This window comes from Salmo trutta, chromosome 32 (genome assembly GCF_901001165.1).
Source record: "Salmo trutta chromosome 32, fSalTru1.1, whole genome shotgun sequence".
Classification (NCBI taxonomy): Eukaryota; Metazoa; Chordata; class Actinopteri; order Salmoniformes; family Salmonidae; genus Salmo; species Salmo trutta.
In genome coordinates this window covers 34,189,472-34,217,152 of record NC_042988.1, presented here as the reverse complement: position 1 = coordinate 34,217,152, position 27,681 = coordinate 34,189,472, and the positions used below count along the sequence as shown (strand labels likewise).

The 27,681-nt window shown below is 44.0% G+C and overlaps 1 protein-coding gene across 3 annotated transcripts; it reads left to right on the top strand.

The window, feature by feature from the left end:
• Window positions 1-418: 418 nt before the first annotated feature.
• On the top strand, window positions 419-27,178 carry LOC115171778 (transcription factor AP-4). 3 transcript variants are annotated; one of them, XM_029728905.1, is made up of 7 exons: window positions 419-1,186; window positions 3,229-3,436; window positions 11,346-11,444; window positions 11,796-11,984; window positions 18,909-19,007; window positions 22,680-22,835; window positions 23,126-27,178. In XM_029728905.1, exons 1-7 carry the CDS (start codon window positions 1,098-1,100, stop codon window positions 23,276-23,278), a joined length of 993 nt encoding a protein of 330 aa, XP_029584765.1. In that variant the 5' UTR covers window positions 419-1,097; the 3' UTR covers window positions 23,279-27,178. The 3 variants fall into 3 exon arrangements, with proteins under 3 accessions (XP_029584765.1, XP_029584767.1, XP_029584766.1); XM_029728906.1 differs by having other exon boundaries at window positions 420-1,186; window positions 3,229-3,394; XM_029728907.1 differs by lacking the exon at window positions 18,909-19,007.
• The last annotated feature ends 503 nt before the right edge of the window (window positions 27,179-27,681 follow it).

Below are 27,681 nucleotides of genomic sequence, written 5' to 3'. Positions count from 1 at the left end.
ATCCTGTGCTAAACTTGCGGAGTGCCTGCAGTTTGGGGAGAAAGATGGCGCTATACTATAACGCCTTAATAACCTGTCATGCAACATTGTACACAGCAACAGCAGCAAGTGTAACAATTGTTGCAGCAGCGAATGATCAGCCGTGAAATTTACCAACATTGTAACATTGCTACACACGCTTATACTACACACATTTCCGGGTGCAAGGGTACTGCTTCCATTTTGTGGCTCGAGTTCTGTTCTGCTCGAACAGCACGCACCAACAAGGCAAGAGTGGCGATTAGGTAACTCTCCTCCTCTCCTACACCCAAAATGGTGAACACATTCAGCTGTCAGCCTCTTTCTCTCGGCGCTGTTTCCCTTCGCTCCTCTCCCCACTCGAGCCCCCACAGTTTGTTGCTGTTTTTGTGAGCCCTGCCAACTCGTCAGCTGATCCCGCTTGTTCGCTTCATAGTGGGAGGAGAGCAGTGCCCCTACAGACTGGTTTCCTCCGCTCTATCGTTAACGTTTCGAAAAACATCGTAGATTTAAAATAACAAAGTGACGCATGCAAAAAATATGTTTTTCCTAATTTACATGAAAAATCCTCATAAAATAGATAATGTCATAATAACTGTAGATTAGGCTACTAGGATTCGAGATATGGCATCAGTGATCGGTATCACTCAATGGAAACAATTATACATTTGTGGCTATCATTTAATCCAGCAGACTCGTGCCTCGCCCCCTCCAGTGTAGATTTAAATCATCCTTTGTTTACATGATGCAGTCCCTCTGTCCGCGGAAGGAGGCTTTTGGTAGTGCTGTGTGATTCCTACCAGCTGTTTCCCGCCTTGAAAGACATCAGATCAGCTGCAACTACACACATACACGTACATGCAGAAGGAAAGAGAGAGAGAGAGCGCCACACAACGAGGGAAACCTATCAGCTGGAAGTAGAGTAACGTTACAACTCAGAGTGCTCTGCTACTACATAAGGCATTTTCCGAATGATGAAATGATTCTAGATTTATGAACAAGGGAATTTGCACCAGAAATTGGAACATATTTTGTGCGTTAATTCATTTGAACCGGGGGACACAACTGGAGAGGAAAGCATGGAGTATTTCATGGTACCAGCACAGAAGGTGCCCTCCTTGCAACATTTTAGGAAAACGGAGAAGGAAGTGATCGGGGGTCTTTGCAGGTGTGTATGCACTTTTACTGTTTCGCATTATTTTATATGATAACAATTTGTTTATCTCTGTATGTGGTGCGCACTTAGCGACTGTGGCGTGGCAACATGCTCGATTTGATCTGTATGTTATTGTGTACTGTACACGACCCACTGTCAGAGAGTGAGACAAATATTACCTTTATTGAATATCGAAGAAGTACTCATATTAGGTAGAAGATGATTCAGTACATTCATATGTAACTTCATTTTACCGTTACTTTAGCGAAATCTAGACATTTAATAGCTAACAAACATACCCCACGTGGTTACATGCACACCACGCTGCTGCTCTGTTCCGAGAGATCCCTGGCTATTTTGATATTTTCCCAAACGGTTACGTTATGTTTTGGATAAGTATACTAATTTACATAGGAGCAAGAGAGGTAGTACATGTATAACAAAGGTGTCGCACCTTTGTTATGCATGTTTAGCCCACAAGTCCCAGAGGGTACTGTTTGCTCAGTTCGTTGGGGAGCGCGCTGAAGTTATTGTGGGCAGTGCGGCCATGCTTGTGCTAAAGTGGTGAGGGATCTGTCGTAGTCTTCCCTCCAGTAACTTCACATTTCATGATCATTTATGAAAAATCCACGGTGAAAATTTAAGTAATCGCATTTGTACAACGAAATCGCAGTTTCGCTGGTATTCTTGGCCACATTTTGGTGCACTCTAGTACGATATGCACTGCGTCTTTTATCCCGCAGCTCAGCCATGCCGCCGCATGTACAGAGGAAGCAGTCGCATTGTTGTAATGGCGGAGGACTAGATGAGTGGGTTTGAACGCAGTAGTGTGGCGGCGCGATACTAAAACAGATCGGACCGTTTGAAATAGATTGTGTCGCCGCGAGGCATTCCGCAACCGATTGAGAAATGAATAGTGGTTTTTTTAATTAGGTTGTGTGTATAGTGGAAGGCCAGTCGATGCATTTGCAACCTTTAGTAGACAGGGAGGCGGAGATGAAGGATAAAGTGTGGTCTGCGCACGTGGTCTGGGACATGTAGTTCTATTTTCGAATTGTGTAAAATTCCGAATGTAGGATTTTGCATAAAATTGTGCAAGCAACACTAAATTATAGTCTTTGAGGTGCAAATTTGGCCACAATACATTCTGAAACATGATTTCTCACTTAGAAATATTTATTTATTATGATAATACTTTAATGTTAATTATGTTCATGTTGCTATAATTTGGAGACCCTATTTAAAGCAACTCATCTAATATACTGTTCCTAGTCTGTCAAGCTATGGTGGTTGTATTTCTGACTGGGCTCGCTATTCACTACCACCCAGTCGTGATTTGGCAGAGGCTGTGTTTGCTGGCTGGTTTCTGGGATGTAAGGAAACAGCAGACACGGTCTCTCCCCATCTGTGTCTGCACAATTGTTCCCTGTGTTTGCTGAGGCAGCTGAGTCAGTACTGATAAGAGCCTTGCTACTAGAAAGCTTCCCAGTGATACTCCCATTAGATACAGAGGACGTGGAAGTTCAATTAGACATTTCCCATCCCAAATGGAATCTGTGTGGGTGCCATGCTGAACAAATCAGGATGACAAATGCTTTTATGGTTGGAATTCTCACAGGCTGTGTTCCGTGGGTTCAGAGGTCTGAAACAATGGGGTTTGGCCAGGGGTTCTAGCAGGAAAGTCAGCATTGTGTTGTGCAGTGAAGCGTCTGCTAGGGTGTTATAAGAAAACAGCATCAAAGCCTGTTCTGCACTTTCATGCTGTTTTCTCAGGGCACAGTCAGCTTGGTACATAGGAAGCATGGCACATGACATGGTTATTACTGTATTTTTAGCATCGAAATTGACCATCACAAAGCTTTGTTTTCTGGCTTGTTTTGATAGTTCATACATAGCTGCGCTGTTGCTCACAGTAGGTTCATTCATGTTTTGAATTTATACTCCATTCAAAACTGACCAATAGAGGTCAACTTGAAGATCTCACTTGATATCTACACTGTGGACCTTTGACCCCTATTGTGTAACCTTACGACCTCTTCTCTTCCTCCCCCCAGCCTGGCGAACATTCCCCTGACCCCGGAGACGGCACGCGACCAGGAGCGGCGGATGCGTCGGGAGATCGCCAACAGCAACGAGCGGCGGCGTATGCAGAGCATCAACTCCGGCTTCCAATCGCTCAAGACGCTCATCCCCCACAGCGACGGAGAGAAACTCAGCAAGGTGGGTCCGAGGGAGGAAAGGAAGGGAGAGAAACTCAGCAAGGTAGGTCAGACTTTGACTTGTTTATTAGACAACAACAAATTAAAACCGCGTAGCAAACTACAACGTGCATTAATGAAATTATAAGAAGACACAATAAAGGCAGAAAAGTCCACCACATATTGTGGTCAGAGAGAGAAGGAAATGGAGGGAGAACATTTAGTAAGGTCAGATAGGAGGGAGTTGGAGAGAGAAAGATCAGACAGACAGGGATATTGGGTTAGTAGGTTAGTCTAGTGAGATCAGACAGGGATATTGGGTTAGTAGGTGAGTCTAGTGAGATCAGACAGGGATATTGGGTTAGTAGGTTAGTCTAGAGAGATCAGACAGGGATATTGGGTTAGTAGGTTAGTCTAGTGAGATCAGACAGGGATATTGGGTTAGTAGGTTAGTCTAGAGAGATCAGACAGGGAGATTGGGTTAGTAGGTTAGTCTAGTGAGATCAGACAGGGAGATTGGGTTAGTAGGTGAGTCTAGTGAGATCAGACAGGGAGATTGGGTTAGTAGGTTAGTCTAGAGAGATCAGGGAGATTGGGTTAGTAGGTTAGTCTAGTGAGATCAGACAGGGAGATTGGATTGGGTTAGTAGGTGAGTCTAGTGAGATCAGACAGGGAGATTGGGTTAGTAGGTTAGTCTAGAGAGATCAGACAGGGATATTGGGTTAGTAGGTGAGTCTAGTGAGATCAGACAGGGATATTGGGTTAGTAGGTTAGTCTAGTGAGATCAGACAGGGAGATTGGGTTAGTAGGTGAGTCTAGTGAGATCAGTCAGGGATATTGGGTTAGTAGGTTAGTCTAGAGAGATCAGACAGACAGGAAGATTGGGTTAGTCTAGAGAGATCAGGCTGACAGGGATATTGGGTTAGTATGTTAAAGTCTAGAGCAGTGGATCCCAAACTTTTTATAGTCCCTTACCCCCTCAAACATTCAACCTCCAGCTGCGTACCCCCTCTAGCACCAGGGTCAGCGCACTCTCAAATGTTGTTTTTTGCCATCATTGTAAGCCTGCCACACACACACTATACAATACCTTTATTAAACATAAGAATGAGTGTGAGTTTTTGTCACAACCCGGCTCATGGGAAGTGACAAAGAGCTCTTAAAGGACCAGGGCACAAATAATAATAATCAATAATTGTGCTCTTTATTTAGCCATCTTACATATAAAACTTTATTGTTAATTGAAAATGGTGAATAACTCACCACAGGTTAATGAGAAGGGTGTGCTTGAAAGGATGCACATAACTCTACAATGTTGTGTTGTGGAGAGAGTCTCAGTCTTAAATAATTTTCCACACGCAGTCTGTGCCTGTATTTAGTTTTCATGCTAGTGAGGGCTGAGAATCCACTCTCACATACATACGTGGTTGCAAAGGGCATCAGTGTCTTAACAGTGTGATTCCTGTCTTGGCGATACTCTGAGCGCAGCCTAATCCAGAAATCTGGCAGTGGCTTCTGATTAAATTACATTTTCACAGAACCACTTGTTGCAATTTTGTTGAGGCTCTGTTGTTCAGATATCGGTAAGTGGACTGGAGGCAGGGCATGAAAGGGATAACAAATCCAGTTGTTTGTGTCATCCGTTTCGGGGAAAGTACCTGCGTAATTGCGCACCCAACTCACTCAGGTGCTTCGCTATATTACATTTGACATTGTCCGTAAGCTTGAGTTCATTTGCAAACAAAAAATCATATAATGATGGAAAGACCTGTATGTTTCCCTTGTTAATGCAGACAGAGAAGAGCTCCAACTTCTTAATCATAGCCTCAATTTTGTCCCGCACTTTGATAGTTGCGGAGAGTCCCTGTAATCCTAGATTCAGATCATTCAGGCGAGAAAAAACATCACCCAGATAGGCCAGTCATGTGAGAAACTCGTCATCATGCAAGCAGTCAGACAAGTGACAATTATGGTCAGTAAAGAAAACTTTAAGCTCGTCTCTCAATTAAAAAACATGTCAATACTTTGCCCCTTGATAACCAGCGCACTTCTGTATGTTGTAAAAGCGTTACATGGTCGCTGCCCATATCATTGCATAATGCAGAAAATACATGAGAGTTCAGGGGCCTTGCTTTAACAAAGTTAACCATTTTCACTGTAGTGTCCAAAATGTATTTCAAGCTGTCAGGCATTCCCTTGGCAGCAAGAGCCTCTCGGTGGATGCTGCAGTGTACCCAAGTGGCGTCGGGAGCAACTCCTTGCACGCGCGTTACCACTCCACTATGTCTCCCTGTCATGGCTTTTGCTCCATCAGTACAGATACCAACACATCTTAACCACCAAAGTCCATTAGATGTCACAAAGCTGTCCAGCACTTTAAACATATCCTCTCCTGTTGTCCTGGTTTCCAGAAGAGGATGTCTTCCTTAATTGACCCCCCATAAACGTAACGGACATATACCAGGAGCTGTGCCAGGCCTGCCACCTCTGTTGACTCATCTAGCTGTAACGTATAGAATTCACTGGCTTGTATGCGAAGCAGTAATTGTTTCAAAGCATCTCCTGCCATGTCACTGATGCGTCGTGAAACAGTGTTGTTTGATGAAGACATTGTATGTTTTTTTAGGCCTTTACCCCCAGCATTGTCCCAGCCATATCCGCGGCAGCAGGAAGAATTAAATCCTCCACAATAGTCTGGGGCTTGCCTGTCCTAGCCACTCGGTAGCTCATCATGTAAGACGCTTCTAGCCCCTTCTTATTAATGGTATCTGTTGCTTTTATACATGTCTTACTACTCAAAAGTCATCTTAATTCTCGCTCATAAAACTCCCGTGGCTTATTTTTCAAATTGGCATGTTTTGTTTCTAAATGTCTGCTCAAGATTGAAGGTTTCATTGAGTTGTTAGATAGTACTTTTACACATGTAACACACTGTGCCTGAGGAAAGGCACTACTCCCAATATAAGTGAACCCCAAATCAATGTAGTTCTCATCATATTTGCGCCTCTTCGATGGTCCACCGTCCCTGTCTGTTGTTCAGTGCTTTCCTGAGTACGGGGGCAGTAGCTCTTCAGCTGCATCAGATTCACAACTGTCAGTGTCAATGCTAGCTAGGCTAACAACATGTAGAATTACTGATGCTAGCATTGGATGTGCTCGTGGAAGCAGAACAACTTGTCGTCGACAGGTGGAGCAGTACTACCAGTAGAGCTGGTATGTGTCTCTATGGACGCGGGCCTTACTTTTTAAACTATTTATCCATTTTTGAGCAAACAGAATGAGCAGCAGCTACGTTTGGCTACATACGGACCGTTAGTGTAATTCCCGTGAGAGAGTAACGTTTAATGTGATTGGATGTTAATTATTTGACTAGGCTTCCTGTATTTGACATTGTATTGTTATTTCGCTGAACACTAGATGGTTTAATTTTATTTTTGGCAGTGAAACAAAGCTACTCAGGCGAGAGAGAAAAACTCACCTAAATGTATAGCCCCGTTGGAAAATATAAATGGACTGTTTGAAAATGTGAAGAAAAAATACGTATTTTTTTTATTTTGTTTACATTTTTTATACATGTGAATCACATTTGTATTTGGCGTACCCCCAACGGCATTGCATGTTCCCCAGTTTGGGAATACCTGGTCTAGAGAGATCAGTCAGACAGACAGGGAGATTAAGATAGTAGGTTAAAGTCTAGAGAGATCGGTCAGACAGACAGGTATAGTGGGATAGTAGGTTCAAGTCGAAAGATTAGTCACACAGACGGGGAGATTGGGTTAGTAGGTTTGTCTAGAGAGATCAGACAGACAGACAGGGAGATTGGGTTAGTAGGTTAAAGTCTATAGAGATCAGACAGACAGGGATAGTGGGACAGTAGGTTAGTCTAGAGAGATCAGACAGACAGGGATAGTGGGACAGTAGGTTAAAGTCTATAGAGATCAGACAGACAGGGATAGTGGGACAGTAGGTTAGTCTAGAGAGATCAGACAGACAGGGATAGTGGGACAGTAGGTTAGTCTAGAGAGATCAGACAGACAGGGATAGTGGGATAGTAGGTTAAAGTCTATAGAGATCAGACAGACAGGGATAGTGGGACAGTAGGTTAAAGTCTATAGAGATCAGACAGACAGGGATAGTGGGACAGTAGGTTAGTCTAGAGAGATCAGACAGACAGGGATAGTGGGACAGTAGGTTAAAGTCTATAGAGATCAGACAGACAGGGATAGTGGGACAGTAGGTTAAAGTCTATAGAGATCAGACAGACAGGGATAGTGGGACAGTAGGTTAGTCTAGAGAGATCAGACAGACAGGGATAGTGGGACAGTAGGTTAAAGTCTATAGAGATCAGACAGACAGGGATAGTGGGACAGTAGGTTAGTCTAGAGAGATCAGACAGACAGGGATAGTGGGACAGTAGGTTAAAGTCTATAGAGATCAGACAGACAGGGATAGTGGGACAGTAGGTTAAAGTCTATAGAGATCAGACAGACAGGGATAGTGGGACAGTAGGTTAAAGTCTATAGAGATCAGTCAGATGGGCAGGGAGATTGGGTTAGTAGGTTCGTCTAGAGAGATCAGACAGACCGGGATAGTGGGACAGTAGGTTAAAGTCTATAGAGATCAGACAGGAATAGTGGGACAGTAGGTTAAAGTCTATAGAGATCAGTCAGATGGACAGGGAGATTGGGTTAGTAGGTTAGTCTAGAGAGATCAGACAGACAGGGATAGTGGGACAGTAGGTTAAAGTCTATAGAGATCAGTCAGATGGACAGGGAGATTGGGTTAGTAGGTTCGTCTAGAGAGATCAGACAGACAGGGATAGTGGGACAGTAGGTTAAAGTCTATAGAGATCAGACAGGGATAGTGGGACAGTAGGTTAAAGTCTATAGAGATCAGTCAGATGGACAGGGAGATTGGGTTAGTAGGTTAGTCTAGAGAGATCAGACAGACAGGGATAGTGGGACAGTAGGTTAAAGTCTATAGAGATCAGTCAGACGGACAGGGAGATTGGGTAAGTAGGTTCGTCTAGAGAGATCAGACAGGGATAGTGGGACAGTAGGTTAAAGTCTATAGAGATCAGACAGACAGGGATAGTGGGACAGTAGGTTAGTCTAGAGAGATCAGACAGACAGGGATAGTGGGACAGTAGGTTAAAGTCTATAGAGATCAGACAGACAGGGATAGTGGGACAGTAGGTTAAAGTCTATAGAGATCAGTCAGGTGGACAGGGAGATTGGGTTAGTAGGTTAGTCTAGAGAGATCAGACAGGGATAGTGGGACAGTAGGTTAAAGTCTATAGAGATCAGACAGACAGGGATAGTGGGACAGTAGGTTAGTCTAGAGAGATCAGACAGACAGGGATAGTGGGACAGTAGGTTCGTCTAGAGAGATCAGACAGGGATAGTGGGACAGTAGGTTAAAGTCTATAGAGATCAGTCAGGTGGACAGGGAGACTGGGTTAGTAGGTTAAAGTCTATAGAGATCAGACAGGGATAGTGGGACAGTAGGTTAAAGTCTATAGAGATCAGTCAGGTGGACAGGGAGATTGCCATGCCTGTTCAACTCCCAGTACATATAATTCTAGATATGTACAGTGCTGCTTGAAAGAATGTGAACCCTACAGGGCAATTCGTAATACAGACAGTCCAGGTAAATGACAGAAACTAAAAAAGATATATTTTCATTGTTTATTTAACAAATGGTTTATTTAACAGAAACTCAGATTTGATGTGTGCTCAAATATGTGAGCCCCTTCAGTCAATAGCTTGTGGCACCGCTATTAACAGCGATAACTTGGAGTAACTGTCTCCTCTAGCCAGTGATCAGTCTCTGACGTAACTGTCTCCTCTAGCCAGTGATCAGTCTCTGACGTAACTGTCTCCTCTAGCCAGTGATCAGTCTCTGACGTAACTGTCTCCTCTAGCCAGTGATCAGTCTCTGACGTAACTGTCTCCTCTAGCCAGTGATCAGTCTCTGACGTAACTGTCTCCTCTAGCCAGTGATCAGTCTCTGACGTAACTGTCTCCTCTAGCCAGTGATCAGTCTCTGACGTAACTGTCTCCTCTAGCCAGTGATCAGTCTCTGACGTCTGTTTTCAGGAATGTTTGCCAACTCCTTCTTACAGAACTCAGCCAATTGAGTGAGGTTTGAGAGGTGTCTGGCATGAACTGCCCGCTTCAGGTCCTGCCACAGCATCTCGATTGGATTTAGGTCAGGACTTTGACTTGCCCAATCTAAAACACAAATCTTCTTTCTCCTGAGCTATTATTTGGTAGATTTGCTTTAATGCTTTGGGTCTTTGTCTTGTTGGAAGACCCACTTTCGGCCCAGCTTTAGCTCCTTGACTGATGGCATGACGTTCTGTTCAAGAATCTCCTGGTATACCTCAGAATTCCTGGTTCCCTTAATGATGTGAAGTCGTCCCGGTCCAGAGGAGGAAAAGCAGCCCCACATCTTGACATTCCCATCACCATGCTTGACGTTGGGATAAGGTTATTTTGGTGGTAGACAGTGTTGGGTTTTCGCCAAACATAGCAGTGTTGATTGTGACCAAAAAGGTCCATTTTGGACTCATCGGTCCAGAGAATGGACTTCCAGAAACCTTCAGGTTTGTCCAGGTGGTCTCTTGCAAAGTTAAGACGGGCAGTTTGGTTCTTTTTTGACAGCAGAGGCTTCTTCCTAGCAACCCTCCCATGAATGGCATTTGGATTAAGTGTTCTTATTGTTGAAGCATGCACAGTTACCTGAGATGCAGCAAGGGAGGTCTGTAAATCTCTAGATGTTATGTTTGGGTTGGCTTTTACCTGATTTATTATTGTTTTTGGGGCTATTTTGGAAGGGCGTCCACTTCAAGGCCGAGTTGCTGTCATTTTAAATGCTCTTCATTTGCCTCACAGTGGACTGATGGAGCTCAAATCTTTTTGAGATGATTTTATAGCCTTCCCCAGACTGATGTGCTCTCACTACCCACGTTCTGATGTCCTCTGAGATCTCCTTTCCTTTCGGCATGGTGTGCTTTGCATTCACCTGGTTGGGTAAACACCAAACTGACCAGGTTTCTTATTTCTATTTATCAGAGTCCCGCCCAAACTCTTTCCTAACGATCTCTCCTTTGATTGCTTTATTTGGTACCCAATTATTTTTCCCACCTGATTCTACTTACCTACTTGATTTAACCAATGCAACTTGGGGTTCACTTATTTTTGCACCTGCACTAATTCCTTTTTAATGTTGTTTTTCTACTACGCACATGATTTCCTGTACACCAACATATGGTATTGGTAAATATGAAACTGTTATGTCAGATCAAAAAGACTGGCTCTGGTTAAATGAAGATTTCATGGTAAAGACTAAACAAATCTGTAATAGAACAAGGGGTTCACAAAGTGTCAAGCAGACCTGTAACACGTACTGATAAGTTACTAGACAAGTCTTCCCTTTGAAGTGCTACAGCACCAGTCAAGAGGCTGTTGTTGCTGCTACAGCACCAGCCAAGAGGCTGTTGTTGCTGCTACAGCACCAGCCAAGAGGCTGTTGTTGCTGCTACAGCACCAGCCAAGAGGCTGTTGTTGCTGCTACAGCACCAGCCAAGAGGCTGTTGTTGCTGCTACAGCACCAGCCAAGAGGCTGTTGTTGCTGCTACAGCACCAGTCAAGAGCCTCTTGTTGCTGCTACAGCACCAGTCAAGAGGCTCTTGTTGCTGCTACAGCACCAGTCAAGAGTCTGTTGTTGCTGCTACAGCACCAGTCAAGAGGCTCTTGTTGCTGCTACAGCACCAGTCAAGAGGCTGTTGTTGCTGCTACAGCACCAGTCAAGAGGCTCTTGTTGCTGCTACAGCACCAGCCAAGAGACTCTTGTTGCTGCTACAGCACCAGTCAAGAGGCTCTTGTTGCTGCTACAGCACCAGCCAAGAGGCTGTTGTTGCTGTTATGTATCATTTTGTCGTAGTTATAACAGTGTTCACTCCTCTACAGGCGGCCATCTTGCAGCAGACAGCAGAGTACATCTTCGCTCTGGAGCAGGAGAAGACACGACTACTGCAGCAGAACAGCCAGCTCAAACGCTTCATTCAGGTGAGACACAGTCATCATTTTGTGTCACTAGTGTGACCCCCCATTTAGTTTGGATACGCAGTTGTTCCTACCAGCACGTGGCTTTCTACACACACTACTGTGCTCAGAATCATTACTTAGTTTTTTAACAATAGTAATCTGGCCTCAGTAGATGAGAAATGTTCTACTCTTCTCAGCACTTAAAATTCAGTTTACTTTCCTGTGTCCATTCCTTAGTTCATAGACTGTTCATCAAACACACTGCAATGGAAGGAATCACCCGTCGTAGTCCAAATCAACCCTATCTTAGTCCTCCATGACTTACTCTCTGACTCTCCCTCCCTCCTTTCGCTCCCTCTCTTGCCCCAACAGGAGTTCAGCGGCTCCTCCCCAAAGAGGAGGCGCGGGGCGGAGGAGAAGGATGAAGGGATCGGTTCTCCAGACATTTTGGAGGAGGAGAAGACGGAGGACCTGCGGAGGGAGATGGTGGAGCTGAGACAGCAGCTGGACAAGGAGCGCTCTGTTCGAATGATGCTGGAGGAGCATTTGAGACAGGAGGAGGTAGGAACAGAGACACACAACCACAACAAGTAATTGTCAGGAACCACCGTATTCAGGGTGGGCACAGCGTGTTTGAAGTGATTGAAGTACTTGAATTTGGAGCTCAGAAAATCAAGTACTGGAAAACCTTGAGTTGAAAATCAGTCATTTCCTCAATTTGGTCGTTAAAAAGTCCCAGAAAATATTGTAGGCTATTTATAAACTCTCCTGCTCCAATATAATTATCCAATGATTTTATTTCTGATCAGTTTTTGTGAGTTTCCCACCATTTCAATTGATGGGTGTTGGGCTAGTTTGTTGTGGTAAAACCATTTCATGAGGTCAACAACAGAATATTGACTTTATTACAAAGGAAACAGTTTTTATTGTTGTTGCTTTCTCGTTTGAAAAGCATGATACCAAACTAGAGGTCGACCAATTATGATTTTTCAACGCCGATACCGATTATTGGATGACCCCAAAAAAAGCCCATACCGATTAATCGGACGATTTTTATATATATATTTGTAATAATGGCAATTACAACAATACTGAATGAACACTTTTATTTTAACTTAATATAATACATCAATAAAATCAATTTAGTCTCAAATAAATAATGAAACATGTTCAATTTGGTTTAACCTCCCTAGTCAACAGCCAGTGGAATCGCGTCACGCGAAATACAAATACCTCATAAATGCTATAACTTCAATTTCTCAAACATATGACTATTTTTCACCATTTTATAGATACACTTCTCCTGAATCGAACCACGTTGTCCGATTTCAAAAAGGCTTTACAGCGAAAGCAGAACATTAGATTATGTTAGGAGAGTACCCTGCCAAAAATAATCACACTGCCATTTTCAAAGCAACTAGCATGCATCCCAAATACCCAAAACACAGCTAAATGCAGCACTAACCTTTGATGATCTTCATCAGATGACACTCCTAGGACATCATGTTACACAATACATGCATTTTTTGTTCGATAAAGTTCATATTTATATATAAAAACAGCATTTTACATCGGCGCGTGAAGTTCAGACAATATTTTCCCTCAAATACTGCCGGTGAAGCAGCGCCACAATTTACAAAAATACTTGTCATAAACATTGATACAAAATTAAACTGTCATTCAAAGAATTATAGATGAACATCTCCTTTATGCAAACACTATGAAAGATTTCAAAAAAGCTTCACGAGGAAAGCACGCTTTGCAATAATCTGAGTACTGAGCTCAGAAAAATACACTAGGCTATACAGATAGCCGCCATCTTGGAGTCATCTAAAATCAAACATTGCATTAGAAATATTCCCTTACCTTTGATCATCTTCATCAGAAGGCACTTCCAGGAATCCCAGGTCCACAACAAATGTTGTTTTGTTCGATAAAGTCCATAATTTATGTCCAAATAACTCCTTGTTGTTCGTGCGTCCAGTAAGCTACTCCAAGTGTAGAAAGTGCGCAGACGATGTCGCGACGAAAAGTTAAAAAAAGTTGTATTTACGTTCGTTCAAACATGTCAAACGTTGTAAAACATCAATCTTTAGGGCCTTTAGAACGTGAAGATTCAATAATATTTCAACCGGACGGTTCCTGTGTCTTGAAAAAGGTTTTGGAACGGGAGGATCCAGCCTCGTGAACGCGCCCCAAGAAGTGATGTCACCCCCTGCCTCAACAACTTCCCCTCCTTGTCATTCGGGCTCTGTTCATCGTAGAAGATTCAAACAACTTTGTAAAGACTGTCGACATCTAGTGGAAGCCGTAGGAAGTGCACAATTATTACTACGTCACTGTGTATTCAATAGGAAACGACTTGAAGAGAGCACATGCATCCAGATTTCCACTTCCTGGTAGGATTTCTCTCAGGTTTTTGCTTGCCATATGAGTTCTGTTATACTCACAGACACCATTCAAACGGTTTTAGAAACTTCAGAGTGTTTTCTATCCAAATCTACTAATAATATGCATATCCTAGCTTCTGAGTTTGAGTAGGAGGCAGTTTAATATGGGCACATGTTTTTTCCGAAATTGTCAATACTGCCTCCTAGCCCCAACAGGTTAAATAATGCACAAACAAAGTGTTGGAGAAGAAAGTAAAAGTGCAATATTTGCCATGTAAAAAAGCTAACATTTAAGTTCCTTGCTCAGAACATGGGAACATATGAAAGCTGGTGGTTCCTTTTAACATGAGTCTTCAATGTTCCCAGGTAAGAAGTTTTAGGTTGTAGTTATTATAGGAATTAGGACTATTTCTCTCTATACCATTTGTATTTCCTATACCTTTGACTATTGGATGTTCTTATAGGCACTTTAGTATTGCCAGCCTAATCTCGGGAGTTGATAGGCTTGAAGTCATAAACAGCGCAATGCTTGAAGCACAGCGAAGAGCTGCTGGCAAATGCAGGAAAGTGCTGTTTGAATGAATGCTTATGAGCCTGCTGCTGCCTTCCGCCGCTCAGTCAGACTGCTATATCAAATCATAGACTTAATTATAATATAATAACACACAGAAATACGAGCCTTAGGTCATTAATATGGTCAAATCTGGAAACTATAATTTCGAAAACAAATAGTTTATTCTTTCAGTGAAATATGGAACCGTTCTGTATTTTATCTAACGGGTGGCAACCCTAAGTCTAAATACTGCTGTTACATTGCACAACCTTCAATGTTATGTCATAATTATGTACAATTCTGGCAAATTAATTAAGATCTTTGTTAGGAAGAAATGGTCTTCACACAGTTCGCAACGAGCCAGGCGGCCCAAACTGCTGCGTATACCCTGACTCTGCTTACACAGAACGCAAGAGAAGTGACCCAATTTCCCTAGTTAAAAGAAATTCATTTTAGCAGGCAATATTAACTAAATATGCAGGTTTAAAAATATATACTTGTGTATTGATTTTAAATCAAATGAAATCAAATTTATTTATATAGCCCTTCGTATATCAGCTGAAATCTCAAAGTGCTGTACAGAAACCCAGCCTAAAACCCCAAACAGCAAGCAATGCATGTGAAAGAGGCACGGTGGCTAGGAAAAACTCCCTAGGAAAAACTCCCTAGAAAGGCCAAAAACCTAGGAAGAAACCTAGAGAGGAACCAGGCTATGAGGGGTGGCCAGTCCTCTTCTGGCTGTGCCGGGTGGATATTATAACAGAACATGGTCAAGATGTTAAATGTTCATAAATGACCAGCATGGTCAAATAATAATAATCATTGTAGTTGTCGAGGGTGCAACAAGCACGTCCGGTGAACAGGTCAGGGTTCCGTAGCCGCAGGCAGAACAGTTGAAACTGGAGCAGCAGCATGGCCAGGTGGACTGGGGACAGCAAGGAGTCATCATGCCAGGTAGTCCCGAGGCATGGTCCTAGGGCTCAGGTCCTCCGAGAGAAAGAAAGAAAGAGAGAATTAGAGAGAGCATATTTAAATTCACACAGGACACCGGATAAGACAAGAGAATGCTCCAAATGAAACAGACTGACCCTAGCCCCCCGGCACATAAACTACTGCAGCATAAATACTGAAGGCTGAGACAGGAGGGATCAGAAGACACTGTGGCCCCATCCGATGATACCCCCGGACAGGGCCAAACAGGCAGGATATAACCCCACCCACTTTGCCAAAGCACAGCCCCCACACCACTAGAGGGATATCTACAACCACCAACTTACCGTCCGAAGACAAGGCCGAGTATAGCCCACAAAATCTCCGCCACGGCACAACCCAAGGGGGGGGCGCCAACCCAGACAGGAAGACCACGTCAGTGACTCAACCCACTCAAGTGACGCACCCCTCCCATGGACGGCATGGAAGAACACCAGTAAGTCAGTGACTCAGCCCCTGTAATAGGGTTAGAGGCAGAGAATCCCAGTGGAAAGAGGGGAACCGGCAAGGCAGAGACAGCAAGGGCGGTTCGTTGCTCCAGCCTTTCCGTTCACCTTCACACTCCTGGGCCAGACTACACTTAATCATAGGACCTACTGAAGAGATAAGTCTTTAGTAAAGACTTAAAGGTTGAGACTGAGTCTGCGTCTCTCACATGGGTAGGCAGACCATTCCATAAAAATGGAGCTCTATAGGAGAAAGCCCTACCTCCAGCCGTTTGCTTAGAAATTCTAGGGACAATCAATGCCTTTTAAGAAAGGCATTGATGTTTATGGTTAGGTACATTGGTGCAACAACAGTGCTTTTTTCATAAATGCGCTTGTTAAATCAACACCCGTTTGGCGAAGTAGGTTGTGATTCGATGATAAATTAACAGGCACTGCATCGATTATATGCAACGCAGGACAAGCTAGATAAAATAGTAATATCATCAACCATGTGTAGTTAACTAGTGATTATGTTAAGATTGATTGTTTTTTATAAGATCAGTTTAATGCTAGCTAGCAACTTACCTTGGCTACTTGCTGCACTCGCATAACAGGTAGTCAGCCTGCCATGCAGTCTCCTCGGGGAGTGCAATGTAATCGGCCATAATCAGTGTCCAAAAATGACGATTACCGATTGTTATGAAAACTTGAAATCGGCCCTAATTAATCGGCCATTCCGATTAACCTCTCTGGTATCATTGGGATGCTAGCGTCCCACCTCGACAACAGCCAGTGAAATTGCAGGGCGCCAAATTCAAACAACAGAAATCCCATAATTAAAATTCCTCAAACATTATTATTATCCACCATTTTAAAGATAAACTTGTTGTTAATTCAACCACAGTGTCCGATTTCAAAAAGGCTTTACGGTGAAAGCACACCATGTGATTATGTTAGGACAGCGCCTAGCCACAAGAAACCATACAGACATTTTCCAGCCAACGAGAGGACTCACAAAAGTCAGAAATAGCGATTAAATTCATCACTTAACTTTGATAATCTTCATCTGGTGGCACTCCCAGGACAATAAATGTTTGTTTTGTTCGATAATGTCCCTCTTTATGTCCAAAAACCTCAGTTTTGTTGGTGCGTTTAGTTCAGTAATCCAAAGGCACAAAGTGCGCTCTTAACATCCAGACGAAAAGTTTTTAAAAAGTACAATAAAAGTTCGTAGAAACATGTCAAACGATGTTTAAAATCAATCCTCACGTTGTTTTTGTCATAAATAATCAATAGCATTTCAACCAGACAAAAGCTTCGTCAATAGAAAAGGAGAAACAAGAAAAGTGCGCTCCCAATCACGCGCTGGACTCATGTCTGGAAATTTCCACTGTCCACTCATTGAAAGTGCTGTATCTCCCTCATTTTTCAGAGTAAAAGCCTGAAACAATGCCTAAAGACTGGCCACATGTAAAAGAAGCCATAGAGATCGTGAACTGGGTCCTACATCTTTGTATGGTGGATAGGCTTTCAATGGAAAAACAGCCTTTCAAAATAATAGTACTTCCTGGTTGGATTTTCCTCAGGTTTCTGCCTGCCATATCAGTTCTGTTATATTTACAGACATTATTTTAACAGTTTTGGAAACTTTAGAGTGTTTTCTATCCAACTCTACCAATTATATGCATATCCTAGCTTCTGGGCCTGAGTAGCAGGCAGTTTAATTTGGGCACGCTTTTCATCCAAAATTCCGAATGCTGTCCCCTTCCCTAGTGAAGTTAATCGGTCGACCTCTATACAAAACCCTTATACATCAGAAATGGCGAGGGTGAGATTAATGCTACATGGAATGGGGAGATTAATGCAACTGGTAGCCTACATAGCGAGGGTGAGATTAATGCTACTGGTAGCCTACATAGCGAGGGTGAGATTAATGCTACTGGTAGCCTACATAGCGAGGGTGAGATTAATGCTACTGGTAGCCTACATGGACAGGGGGAGATTAATGCTACTGGTAGCCTACATGGACAGGGTGAGATTAATGCTACTGGTAGCCTACATGGACAGGGTGAGATTAATGCTACTGGTAGCCTACATGGACAAGGTGAGATTAATGCTACTGGTAGCCTACATGGACAGGGGGAGATTAATGCTACTGGTAGCCTACATGAACAGGGTGAGATTAATGCTACCGGTAGCCTACATGGACAGGGTGAGATTAATGCTACTGTCAACCTACATGGACAGGGTGAGATTAATGCTACTGTCAACCTACATGGACAGGGTGAGATTAATGCTACTGGTAGCCTACATGGACAGGTTGAGATTAATGCTACTGTTAGCCTACATGGACAGGGTGAGATTAATGCTACTGTTAGCCTACATGGACAGGCTTTATTAGTGTGCTTGCATTGCCAACATCTCTACCGGTAGGCTGTAAAATTCAATCTATTTGAATGCCAATGCATAGTACCATTGGGAAGGCCTATAAAATGCACCTCATGTTTTAGCATGATAATACACAGCCTCATGTCGCAAGGATCTGTACACAATTCCTGGGAGCTGAAACTGTGCCAGTTCTTCTATGGCCTGCATACTCACCAGACATGTCACCCATTGAGCATGTTTGGCATGCTCTGGGTGGACATGTACGACAGTGTGTTCCAGTTCCCACCAATATCCAGCAACTTCGCACAGCCATTGAAGAGGAGTGGCGGAACATTCCATAGGCTACAATCAACAGCCTGATCAACTCTATGTGAAGGAGATGTGTCGCGCTGCATGAGGCAAATGGTGGTCACACTACATACTGGCTGGTTTTCTGATCCACACCCCTACCTTTTGTCCCAAACAGATTTATATCTGTATTCCCAATCATGTGAAATCCATAAAATAGGGCCTAATTAATTTATATCAATTGACTGATTTCCTTATACTCAATAAAGTCTTTATAATTGTTGCATGTTGCGTTTATATTTATGTTCAGTATATAAAGACCAATCCAAGGCTTTAATGACCATACACATTAGCAATGTTGCGCAGAGATAATAGATATGACGGTGCATATTCAGTAATGGCCGTGTTATGGTCTCCAGTCTGAGTCCTACCTCTGTTAACCACTCAGGTCTGCTGTGTTGTGGTTGGTGGTACTCAGCCTGAACATGTGTTAGGAACTCACTCCGAGCAGCAGGAGAGAGCCAGCACCCCAGCCCACAGCCCACAGGTGAGAGAAAGAGACTGAGAGACATACAATCACACTCGCATATCAACACACCCTAATGATATGACTGACATATGTTCAGAGGACGCACACATACACACACTACTGATGTAGTCATGGCCAAAAGTTTTGAGAATGACACAAATATAATTTTCACAAAGTCTGCTGCCTCAGTTTGTATGATGGCAATTTGCATATACTCCAGAATGTTATGAAGAGTGATCAGATGAACTGCAATTAATTGCAAAGTCCCTCTTTGCCATGCAAATGAACTGAATCCCCCAAAAACATTTCCACTGCATTTCAGCCCCGCCACAAAAGGACCAGCTGACATCATGTCAGTGATTCTCTCGTAGGCAAGTGTGAGTGCATCTGCACGCACAGTGAGGCGAAGACTTTTGGAGGATGGCCTGGTGTCAAGAAGGGCAGCAAAGAAGCCACTTCTCTCCAGGAAAAACATCAGGGACATACTGATATTCTGCAGAAGCTACAGGGATTGGACTGCTGAGGACTGGGGTAAAGTCATTTTCTCTGATGAATCTCCTTTCCGATTGTTTGGGGCATCCGGAAAAAAGCTTGTCCGGAGAAGACAAGGTGAACACTACCATCAGTCCTGTGTCATGCCAACAGTAAAGCATCCTGAGACCATTCATGTGTGGGGTTGCTTCTCAGCCAATGGAATGGGCTCACTTGCAATTTTGCCTAAGAACACAGCCATGAATAAAGAATGGTACCAACACATCCTCTGAGAGCAACTTCTCCCAACCATCCAGGAACAGTTTGGTGACGAACAATGCCTTTTCCAGCATGGTGGAGCACCTTGCCATAAGGCAAAAGTGATAACTAAGTGGCTCGGGGAACAGAACATCAATATTTTGGGTCCATGGCCAGGAAACTCCCCAGACCTTAATCCCATTGAGAACTTGTGGTCAATCTTCAAGAGGCGGGTGGAAAAAGAAAAAACCACAAATTCCGACAAACTCCAAGCATTGATTATGCAAGAATATGCTGCCATCAGTCAGGATGTGGCCCAGAAGTTAATTGACAGCATGCCAGGGTGGATTGCAGAGGGCTTGAAAAAGAAGGGTCAACACTGCAAATACTCTTTGCATCAACTTCATGTAATTGTCAATAAAAGCCTTTGACACTTATGAAATGCTTGTAATTATACTTCAGTATTCCGTAGTAACATCTGACAAAAATATCTAAACACACTGAAGCAGCAAACTTTGTGGAAATTAATATTTGTGTCATTCTCAAAACTTTTGTCCACGACTGCGTTATTGTCTCCAGAGTCGTCAGGAAGACTCTAAATCGTCACAGTGGAAACGCATCAACACAACACCCGTCTGAGAATAACACATAGCTGAGCTCAAGGTCAACAACTCTGACACATTTACGGTCGACTCTCCATTACCGGCGCACAGATCACTGCGTTTCAGCCCGGGAATCATTCTAGTCCCATATTTTTGTTGTTATTGCTTTTGCCTGATTCTGTTTTGCTCTCAAAATAACAAATAATAACTAGAAAAACAACACAACTGGATGTTGTAAGTCCACAATAATGCTTAGATCAGGAGACAACTTTTGAGGTGTGGAAAAAATAACGGTTGAATTTGGGGTGTAGTTACCCTTTAATTGAGCTGCACACCAGCCAGAGACTGTTGTTTGGGTAGCAATGTTTCTGTAGCACTCATTTGATGGCAGAGTTTACAAAACAAATGTCCACTCGATTGATGCAAATAATCATGATATCATTCTGCCAGGTAGGCTTAGGCTACTTTTTTAGTTAACGTTTAATTGATAAGGTTTTTGGGAACCTTTTCTATCTACCAGAAGATGGTTGTGATGACATTAGCATCATCATTTACATTTACATATTTTCATTTAAGTCATTTAGCAGACGCTCTTATCCAGAGCGACTTACAAATTGGTGCATTCACCTTATGATATCCAGTGGAACAACCACTTTTCAATAGTGCATCTAAATATTTTAAGGGGGGGGGGGGTTAGAAGGATTACTTTATCCTATCCCAGGTATTCCTTAAAGAGGTGGGGTTTCAGGTGTCTACGTAAGGTGGTGATTGACTCCGCTGTCCTGGCGTCGTGAGGGAGCTTGTTCCACCATTGGGGTGCCAGAGCAGCGAACAGTTTGGACTGGGCTGAGCGGGAACCGTGCTTCCTCAGAGGTAGGGGGGCCAGCAGGCCAGAGGTGGATGAACGCAGTACCCTTGTTGGGGCCTGATCAGAGCCTGAAGGTATGGAGGTGCCGTTCCCCTCACAGCTCCGTAGGCAAGCACCATGGTCTTGTAGCAGATGCGAGCTTCAACTGGAAGCCAGTGGAGAGAGCGGAGGAGCGGGGTGACGTAAGAGAACTTGGGAAGGTTGAACACCAGACGGGCTGCGGCGTTCTGGATGAGTTGTAGGGGTTTAATGGCACAGGCAGGGAGCCCAGCCAACAGCGAGTTGCAGTAATCCAGACGGGAGATGACAAGTGCCTGGATTAGGACCTGCGTCGCTTCCTGTGTGAGGCAGGGTCGTACTCTGCGAATGTTGTAGAGCATGAACCTACAGGATCGGGTCACCGCCTTGATGTTAGTGGAGAACGACAGGGTGTTGTCTAGGATCACGCCAAGGTTCTTAGCACTCTGGGAGGAGGACACAAGGGAGTGTCATCACTAGCGGCTACACGAAGTGGTAGACAAACGTGCACACACAGGCACGGGCCTTCCTGTGCTGTTGCCTCTTCAGAAAGTTGAAGGAAAATACGAATCACTGATGCATTTTGTTCATTTTATATGGCCCTAGAAATCCAGTCTCTGTGGTGACGGTCTCTCCCTCCCTCCTACCCTCCCTCCTACCCTCCCTCACGGTGGCATCTCAGGTTGAATAGGGAACAGCATGATGACAAGCAGTGTCACTGGGGCTCAGGCTGTAGAATGTAGCGAGAGGAACATAGTTGTAGTTGTATTGTTGTTCACCAGAGGGCAGCAGAAGCTCCTAGAAAAGAGGTGTTGGGAAGATGAGTCTGATGTATTTCCTTGTTATTAAATAATAAAGCTTGGATATAGTGTGTTGTTAGTCATCATGTGGCGTTTTAGGGTGACTGAAACAAATGGCATTCTCTTTCTAAAAATTGACTTTTCGAGTGTCAACCAGTGTGTTTTTGGGGATCGGTTTTGGGCAAGGAGAGGTGCAGAATCACTCATCTTGATCCCATGAATACAGTGCATTCAGACCCCTTGACCTTTTCCACATTTTGTTACGTTACAGGCTTATTCTAAAATTGATAAAATGTATTATTTTACTCATCAATCTACACACAATACCCAATAAGGACACAGCGAAAACAGGTTTTTAGAGATTTTAGCAAATGTATTCAAAATAAACAACTGAAATATTACATTTACATAAGTATTCAGACCCTTTACTCAGTGCTTTGTTGAAGCACCTGTTTTTTCTTTGTCAGATTAATGAGATTGATTGGGGGGGGGCAATTTAATCAATTTTAGAATAAGGCTTTAACGTAACAAAATGTGGAAAAGTCAAGGGGTCTGAATACACTGTAGTTATTTGGGATGCAAGGTGATTTGTGATTCCGTGCAATCTGACTAATGTATCTCTAACATGCACAATGTATATCTATGTGACCTCTTCATCCTCCTGCCCCTCCAGGTGCTGGCCCCCAGGTCGCCCCCCGCCCCCACCCACCACCCCACAGTCATCGTCCCAGCCCCGCCTCCCCATCACGTCACCGTGGTAACCATGGGCCCGGCCTCTGTCATCAACACAGCCTCCACGTCTCGCCAGAACCTGGACACCATTGTGCAGGTGAGCCAAAGAAGAACACCTGTGGAGAAATTGTAGTTGTATCAAACGCAGGGAGACACAACTGCGCTCTCTGAATTTATGCAACTGTTATCTTTGGTATGTTGCAGATAGATTTTTCTTCAGTCAGAACTACATTTGGTAGTTCTATGGAAAGTATCCATAAAAATGGTCAATTGTCAGTGCATTTCCACATGTGAACACCAGATGGTGGTGTAGTCACCGCGTCTGCCACTGCTGTTTGCCACTCACTCTCTGCTTCCCTCCATATCTGTCTCTCCCTCCATCTCCAGGCCATCCAGCACATTGAGAGCATCCAGGAGAGGGTGGGGGAGGAGGAGCAGCGCCGGGCGGTGATCGTCACCCAGGGACGCGCCCTCACAGACACAGCCGGGTCCGACACGGCGTCCGACAGCGAGGGGCCGGAGGACTGCTCACTGCCCTGAGGCCTCCCATCACACACAGGGGCCACGAGAGGGGGCCCCGTACAATACCCACAATACTCTGATTATATGGCCATTTATTAGGTTGGATAGACGGATCAGACTCACACACACACTGAACTAGGATAGTCTACTGTAACCGGATAATTACACATACATACTTCTTTCTGTCTCTTTTCTGCTTTCTTGCTTTTTCTCAAACCGGACAAGAAAATCAGTAGAAAGGTGATGGGCTGACCTGACAGTTCCACATAGCTCAAGCAGCTAGCAGCCTTCCTATCGGTCACAGCGCACCCATCCAACCCACTCCCTCTCTGGGTCTTGCTTCTCCAGAGAGCTGCCTGAGGATGGAAGTGTCACACCCAGGTCCAGCCCGGTCCCTTGCTCAGTTGTCCAATGGAGACTCTTTCTCATCTTCTCCAAAACCAACCAAGCAACTTATATGCCCAGCGAGCAGGAGAGCGCGCCTGGACAGGACAGCTGTACCCCAACCAGCAGCACAGCCGTCCCAGGCGATCCCACACCCCCCCATACAAGAGATAATTTCTCCAAGAAGTCTTCTACTTCTTGTATCTCTTCACTATATTTCTGCCCAGGGGGATCTCCCCTGAGCGATGAGACACTGTGAGCATTCAAAGACACATTCTGAATCAGTTCCAACACACCTTTTTGGCTCCTTAGTAAGAGAAAATGTTGTCGTTTTTCTGTTGTACTTTACAAAGAATTTGTAAGAGTTTGCGTTACAGGATTTATTTTTGATCTCGTGTTCTGCTCGGGGCTGTGGTTGATAAATCACGGATTGTACTGAAACGTGACAGCACAGAAAGGCCCATATTGACGCAGCTAGAAGTCTGTTCATTTCAGTGGTGCTGTTAGGAGACAAAGCTAAAGCTAAGCTTACTATGGAAAGAGGAGGAGTGCACTTACAGTTCCCTCTCTCTTTTAGCTCCATCACACTTTTTACTGGGCTGGGTTCCCAGTAGACATTTATGTAGGCGACACTCCCCTAACTACAAAAAGTATGTTGGTTCCATCGGTAGTACAGACAAAAACCTGTAACACTGATTCACCCTTTTATCTGTTGTTTTTGACATTTTGGCATCTAGCTTGTTGAATAAGCTAATCGATGGGCACGTCTTGAGTTTTTAAAACCCTTTGTGTGTTTTTGCTCTTGTACACATAGGGTAGGCTGGTGTATCCAGCTCCACGCTGTAATTAGGTGGGTTGTGTTCAGGGTTAGGAAAGCCCTGTATTTGGGACAGGCCTCTGTTTGATATTGTAGGAGAACACACACACCCTCCTGTGCAATTAATGGTCCCATCATCTGATAACGCTCCTCCCATCATCTGATAAAGCTCCTCCCATCATCTGATAACGCTCCTCCCATCATCTGATAAAGCTCCTCCCATCATCTGATAAAGCTCCTCCCATTATCTGATAAAGCTCCTCCCATTATCTGATAACGCTCCTCCCATTATCTGATAACGCTCCTCCCATTATCTGATAAAGCTCCTCCCATCTGATAAAGCTCCTCCCATCATCTGATAAAGCTCCTCCCATCATTTGTCCCTGAGTTTTGGAAATGTCTCTGATGTTTGTGAGTTTAGATCCTTAATGGCCAATGATATTGGTTGACTGAGCATTTGACTCTATGTATTCACTAATAGGAACAAGCGTCCTGAGGGGGGCCAGGTATCTGTGGCATCACCATACTACTCAGCATCGTGATACTTGGCTTGGTATCACGTCATTAGTAAAATGTTGATATTGTGACAACCCCACTCTGAAAATAGGCACATTTTCTTGCGGTTTCCACAGATTTCCAGCTTGTCTCCGTGCAAAAAAAAAATGTCTGGGCACCTTTTTGGGCCCTCACCAGTTAGCATCCCTGGCTATTGTCAGTTTTTATTATTGTGCTTTTGAGCGTGTATCATTCTCTCTGTAAAGTCTATGGTGGTTTTGTTGTGCTCCAGATATGACAGTGGTTTACAGGGATCACAGACACTTTTTCAAAAGCCTGAGTTTTCCCAGGCTGACCTGATTGAAACCTTGCTGTATTGGAGGTTCTCCTATCCCGTGGAGTGAGGGGGGAATGCAGACAGACACATGTACAGTCATGGTGTGTTCGAGAAACCCAGATTCTGTGCAGATTGTCAGATCCTTAAAATACTTAGAGAAATTGTGCAGAATATGCCCATCTGGATTGTACCCAGTATACCATGCTGCCTGGGGTGTGCGGAGAGAGAGAGGGGCAGCGGTTTGCCATAACACAGCTTCTAATGTGCAGGGTAGGCACTGTGAGGCCAGCCTTAACTCAACCCTGGAGTCAGAGCGAGAAAGAGGTAGAGGCTGGCTACACCTATAGGGAAAGCCTGAACACTGTTCAATGGGATTGATACTGTAAACCTTTTTGTCGAGAACCTCCCAATATAAATACACACTTCGCGGCTTAAGCTTTGTTTTAGTGTGCTGTGGTTTCCAAAAGGAGATGTGGATGCATTGTTTTTAGACATTCCAGGAGATTCCACCAGTACCTTTAGCATCTTTAACTGGCACTTTTCAAGAGCAAAAAGCAACGGTTTTGTCCCAGAGGTTATTTTTGGCCACAATACGGCCAATCGCAAAGGAGTTGGTTTTGATGTAAAATTATTTGATGGCAAATTGGATTGATTTGTTGATTGTCCCTTATGTCTTCCCTTTGAGTGGAGAGGGAGTCCTTTTACTGCTGGACAGATGAGACGCATCTCCCTCCTATCCTTCCTTCTTGGTATTTACAGTGGATTCACACTGGCCACGTTCAAGGCCACTTCATTGCAGTCGCATGCCAGAACCTCACAATGCCTGGATAGGTGTTTTTGTATCAGCTTACCACAAAATGATACCGGCAACTGATGCCCGATTGGAAAGTCAGTGAGGTGGCACGCAACCATGGGTTGCTGTGTGCAGTGCGACTGCAATGTAGTCAGCCTGGAACGTGACCACTGTGTTCACCCAGGAAGAAAACCAACTTAGCCATGTTGAGTTCCATTATTTGGAAATGGTCAGTGATTCTTGAGGTGTGCCCTCTATAAACCTTATAATCTGGATCGGAGGGGGCAGTCCTCCAATCCAGTCCTATTGATTACTGAACAAAATGTTATTTTTTTTGTTTGGTTACGCTTTATGCTATGTCCGTAGAAACCTTTTCGTACCCCTTTTCAGTACCTGTGTTCAAACATTTCCTCTGCTGATGCCAAGCACTGTCCCATAGATTTTTGTTGTGTATCTTCTATACGATATCTCTGTTAGATGCATAACAGATTGCCTGTGAGGTGGGCAGGGGTCAGTGAATGGGGGGGTTACGGTTCTAAAGCACTTACTGTACTATATATGGGAGAGGGTTCCTCTTATTTTTCTAAAAGGGGGCTCTCCTCGGCTGAAGCTCTTGATATGTTGTGAGACTAAAACCACACAGCTGTGTATTTCCCCCTTTCCCTGTGTCTGACCCGGTCATATACCCTGGGTGTATTCATTAGGCACCAAACGGAAGAAAATGGACTGAAACAGGGAGATAGTACCTGACCTTGCCCAATAAGAAACAGTTGTTTTAATTTTCCATTGCTACGGTGTGCCCTAGTGAATACAACCCCTGTCCCATGTCTGTCTGTCCCTCATCTCTTTGTCTGTCTGTAGTCAACACAAGACTCTCGTCCTGTCTTCCCTCTCCGTCACTCACGCCCTCCTCTCCTCCCCAGCTCCTCTTTATCTGTTGTCTTATGTTTTGTTGGACAGTCAGTCCACACGGTCGTTGAGAAGCTATTATATTTAGAGGTTTTTTTAAGAAGAAACTTGTGGGTGGATATAGAAGAGGCTTGTGCCTTTTGTAAAGACAGAATAATAAAGTTTGTACTTCGTTTTTTACAAGTTGGTCTCGTTTCTGTTTGTTATCATTATCACTTTGTGTAGCTAGCACGTTAGCATTTAAGAGCAGTTTAACTGTCAGATATCTGATTTTAAATGTATTACATTTTTACAGTAGTGCAATTTCTATGACACCGGTGATGTTATAGCAAAGGGTTAAAAAAGGGTTGTGTTCTGTAGTCATGAAACAGGTTTTATTGAACGTGGCCCAGGTTCTCGCTCTCCTTCCTTCCTCACTCTCCAGCTCTCTGGTTTATGTACAAGTGTCCCTTTGTGATTGGTTGTCGTGCCAGAAGCCCCCCGCCCGTCCCCTGGGCCGACCCACAGGCTGGTCTGGTGCTAAATAAAGATGGCCCACCGTCACCATCAGAGTCTGACAGTTTGCAGCACTAGTGACTCCAGTAGGTGGCATGTCACTGTCCTCTAGTACTTCAGTGTCTATGCAGTGTTCATTTTCAGTCCCTCTCTCTCTCATTCCCTCACTCGTTCTTTCTCGGCCTGTCTAG

What these genes read in the sequence shown, in the direction of transcription:
- LOC115171778 (XM_029728905.1), top strand. Translation starts at nt 1,098, where the DNA reads ATGGAGTATTTCATGGTACCAGCACAGAAGGTGCCCTCCTTGCAACAT. An exon ending in AGCTCAAACGCTTCATTCAG is followed by an intron (nt 11,445 to 11,795) that starts GTGAGACACAGT and finishes TTGCCCCAACAG; the next exon opens with GAGTTCAGCGGCTCCTCCCC. An exon ending in AGCATTTGAGACAGGAGGAG is followed by an intron (nt 11,985 to 18,908) that starts GTAGGAACAGAG and finishes TTAACCACTCAG; the next exon opens with GTCTGCTGTGTTGTGGTTGG.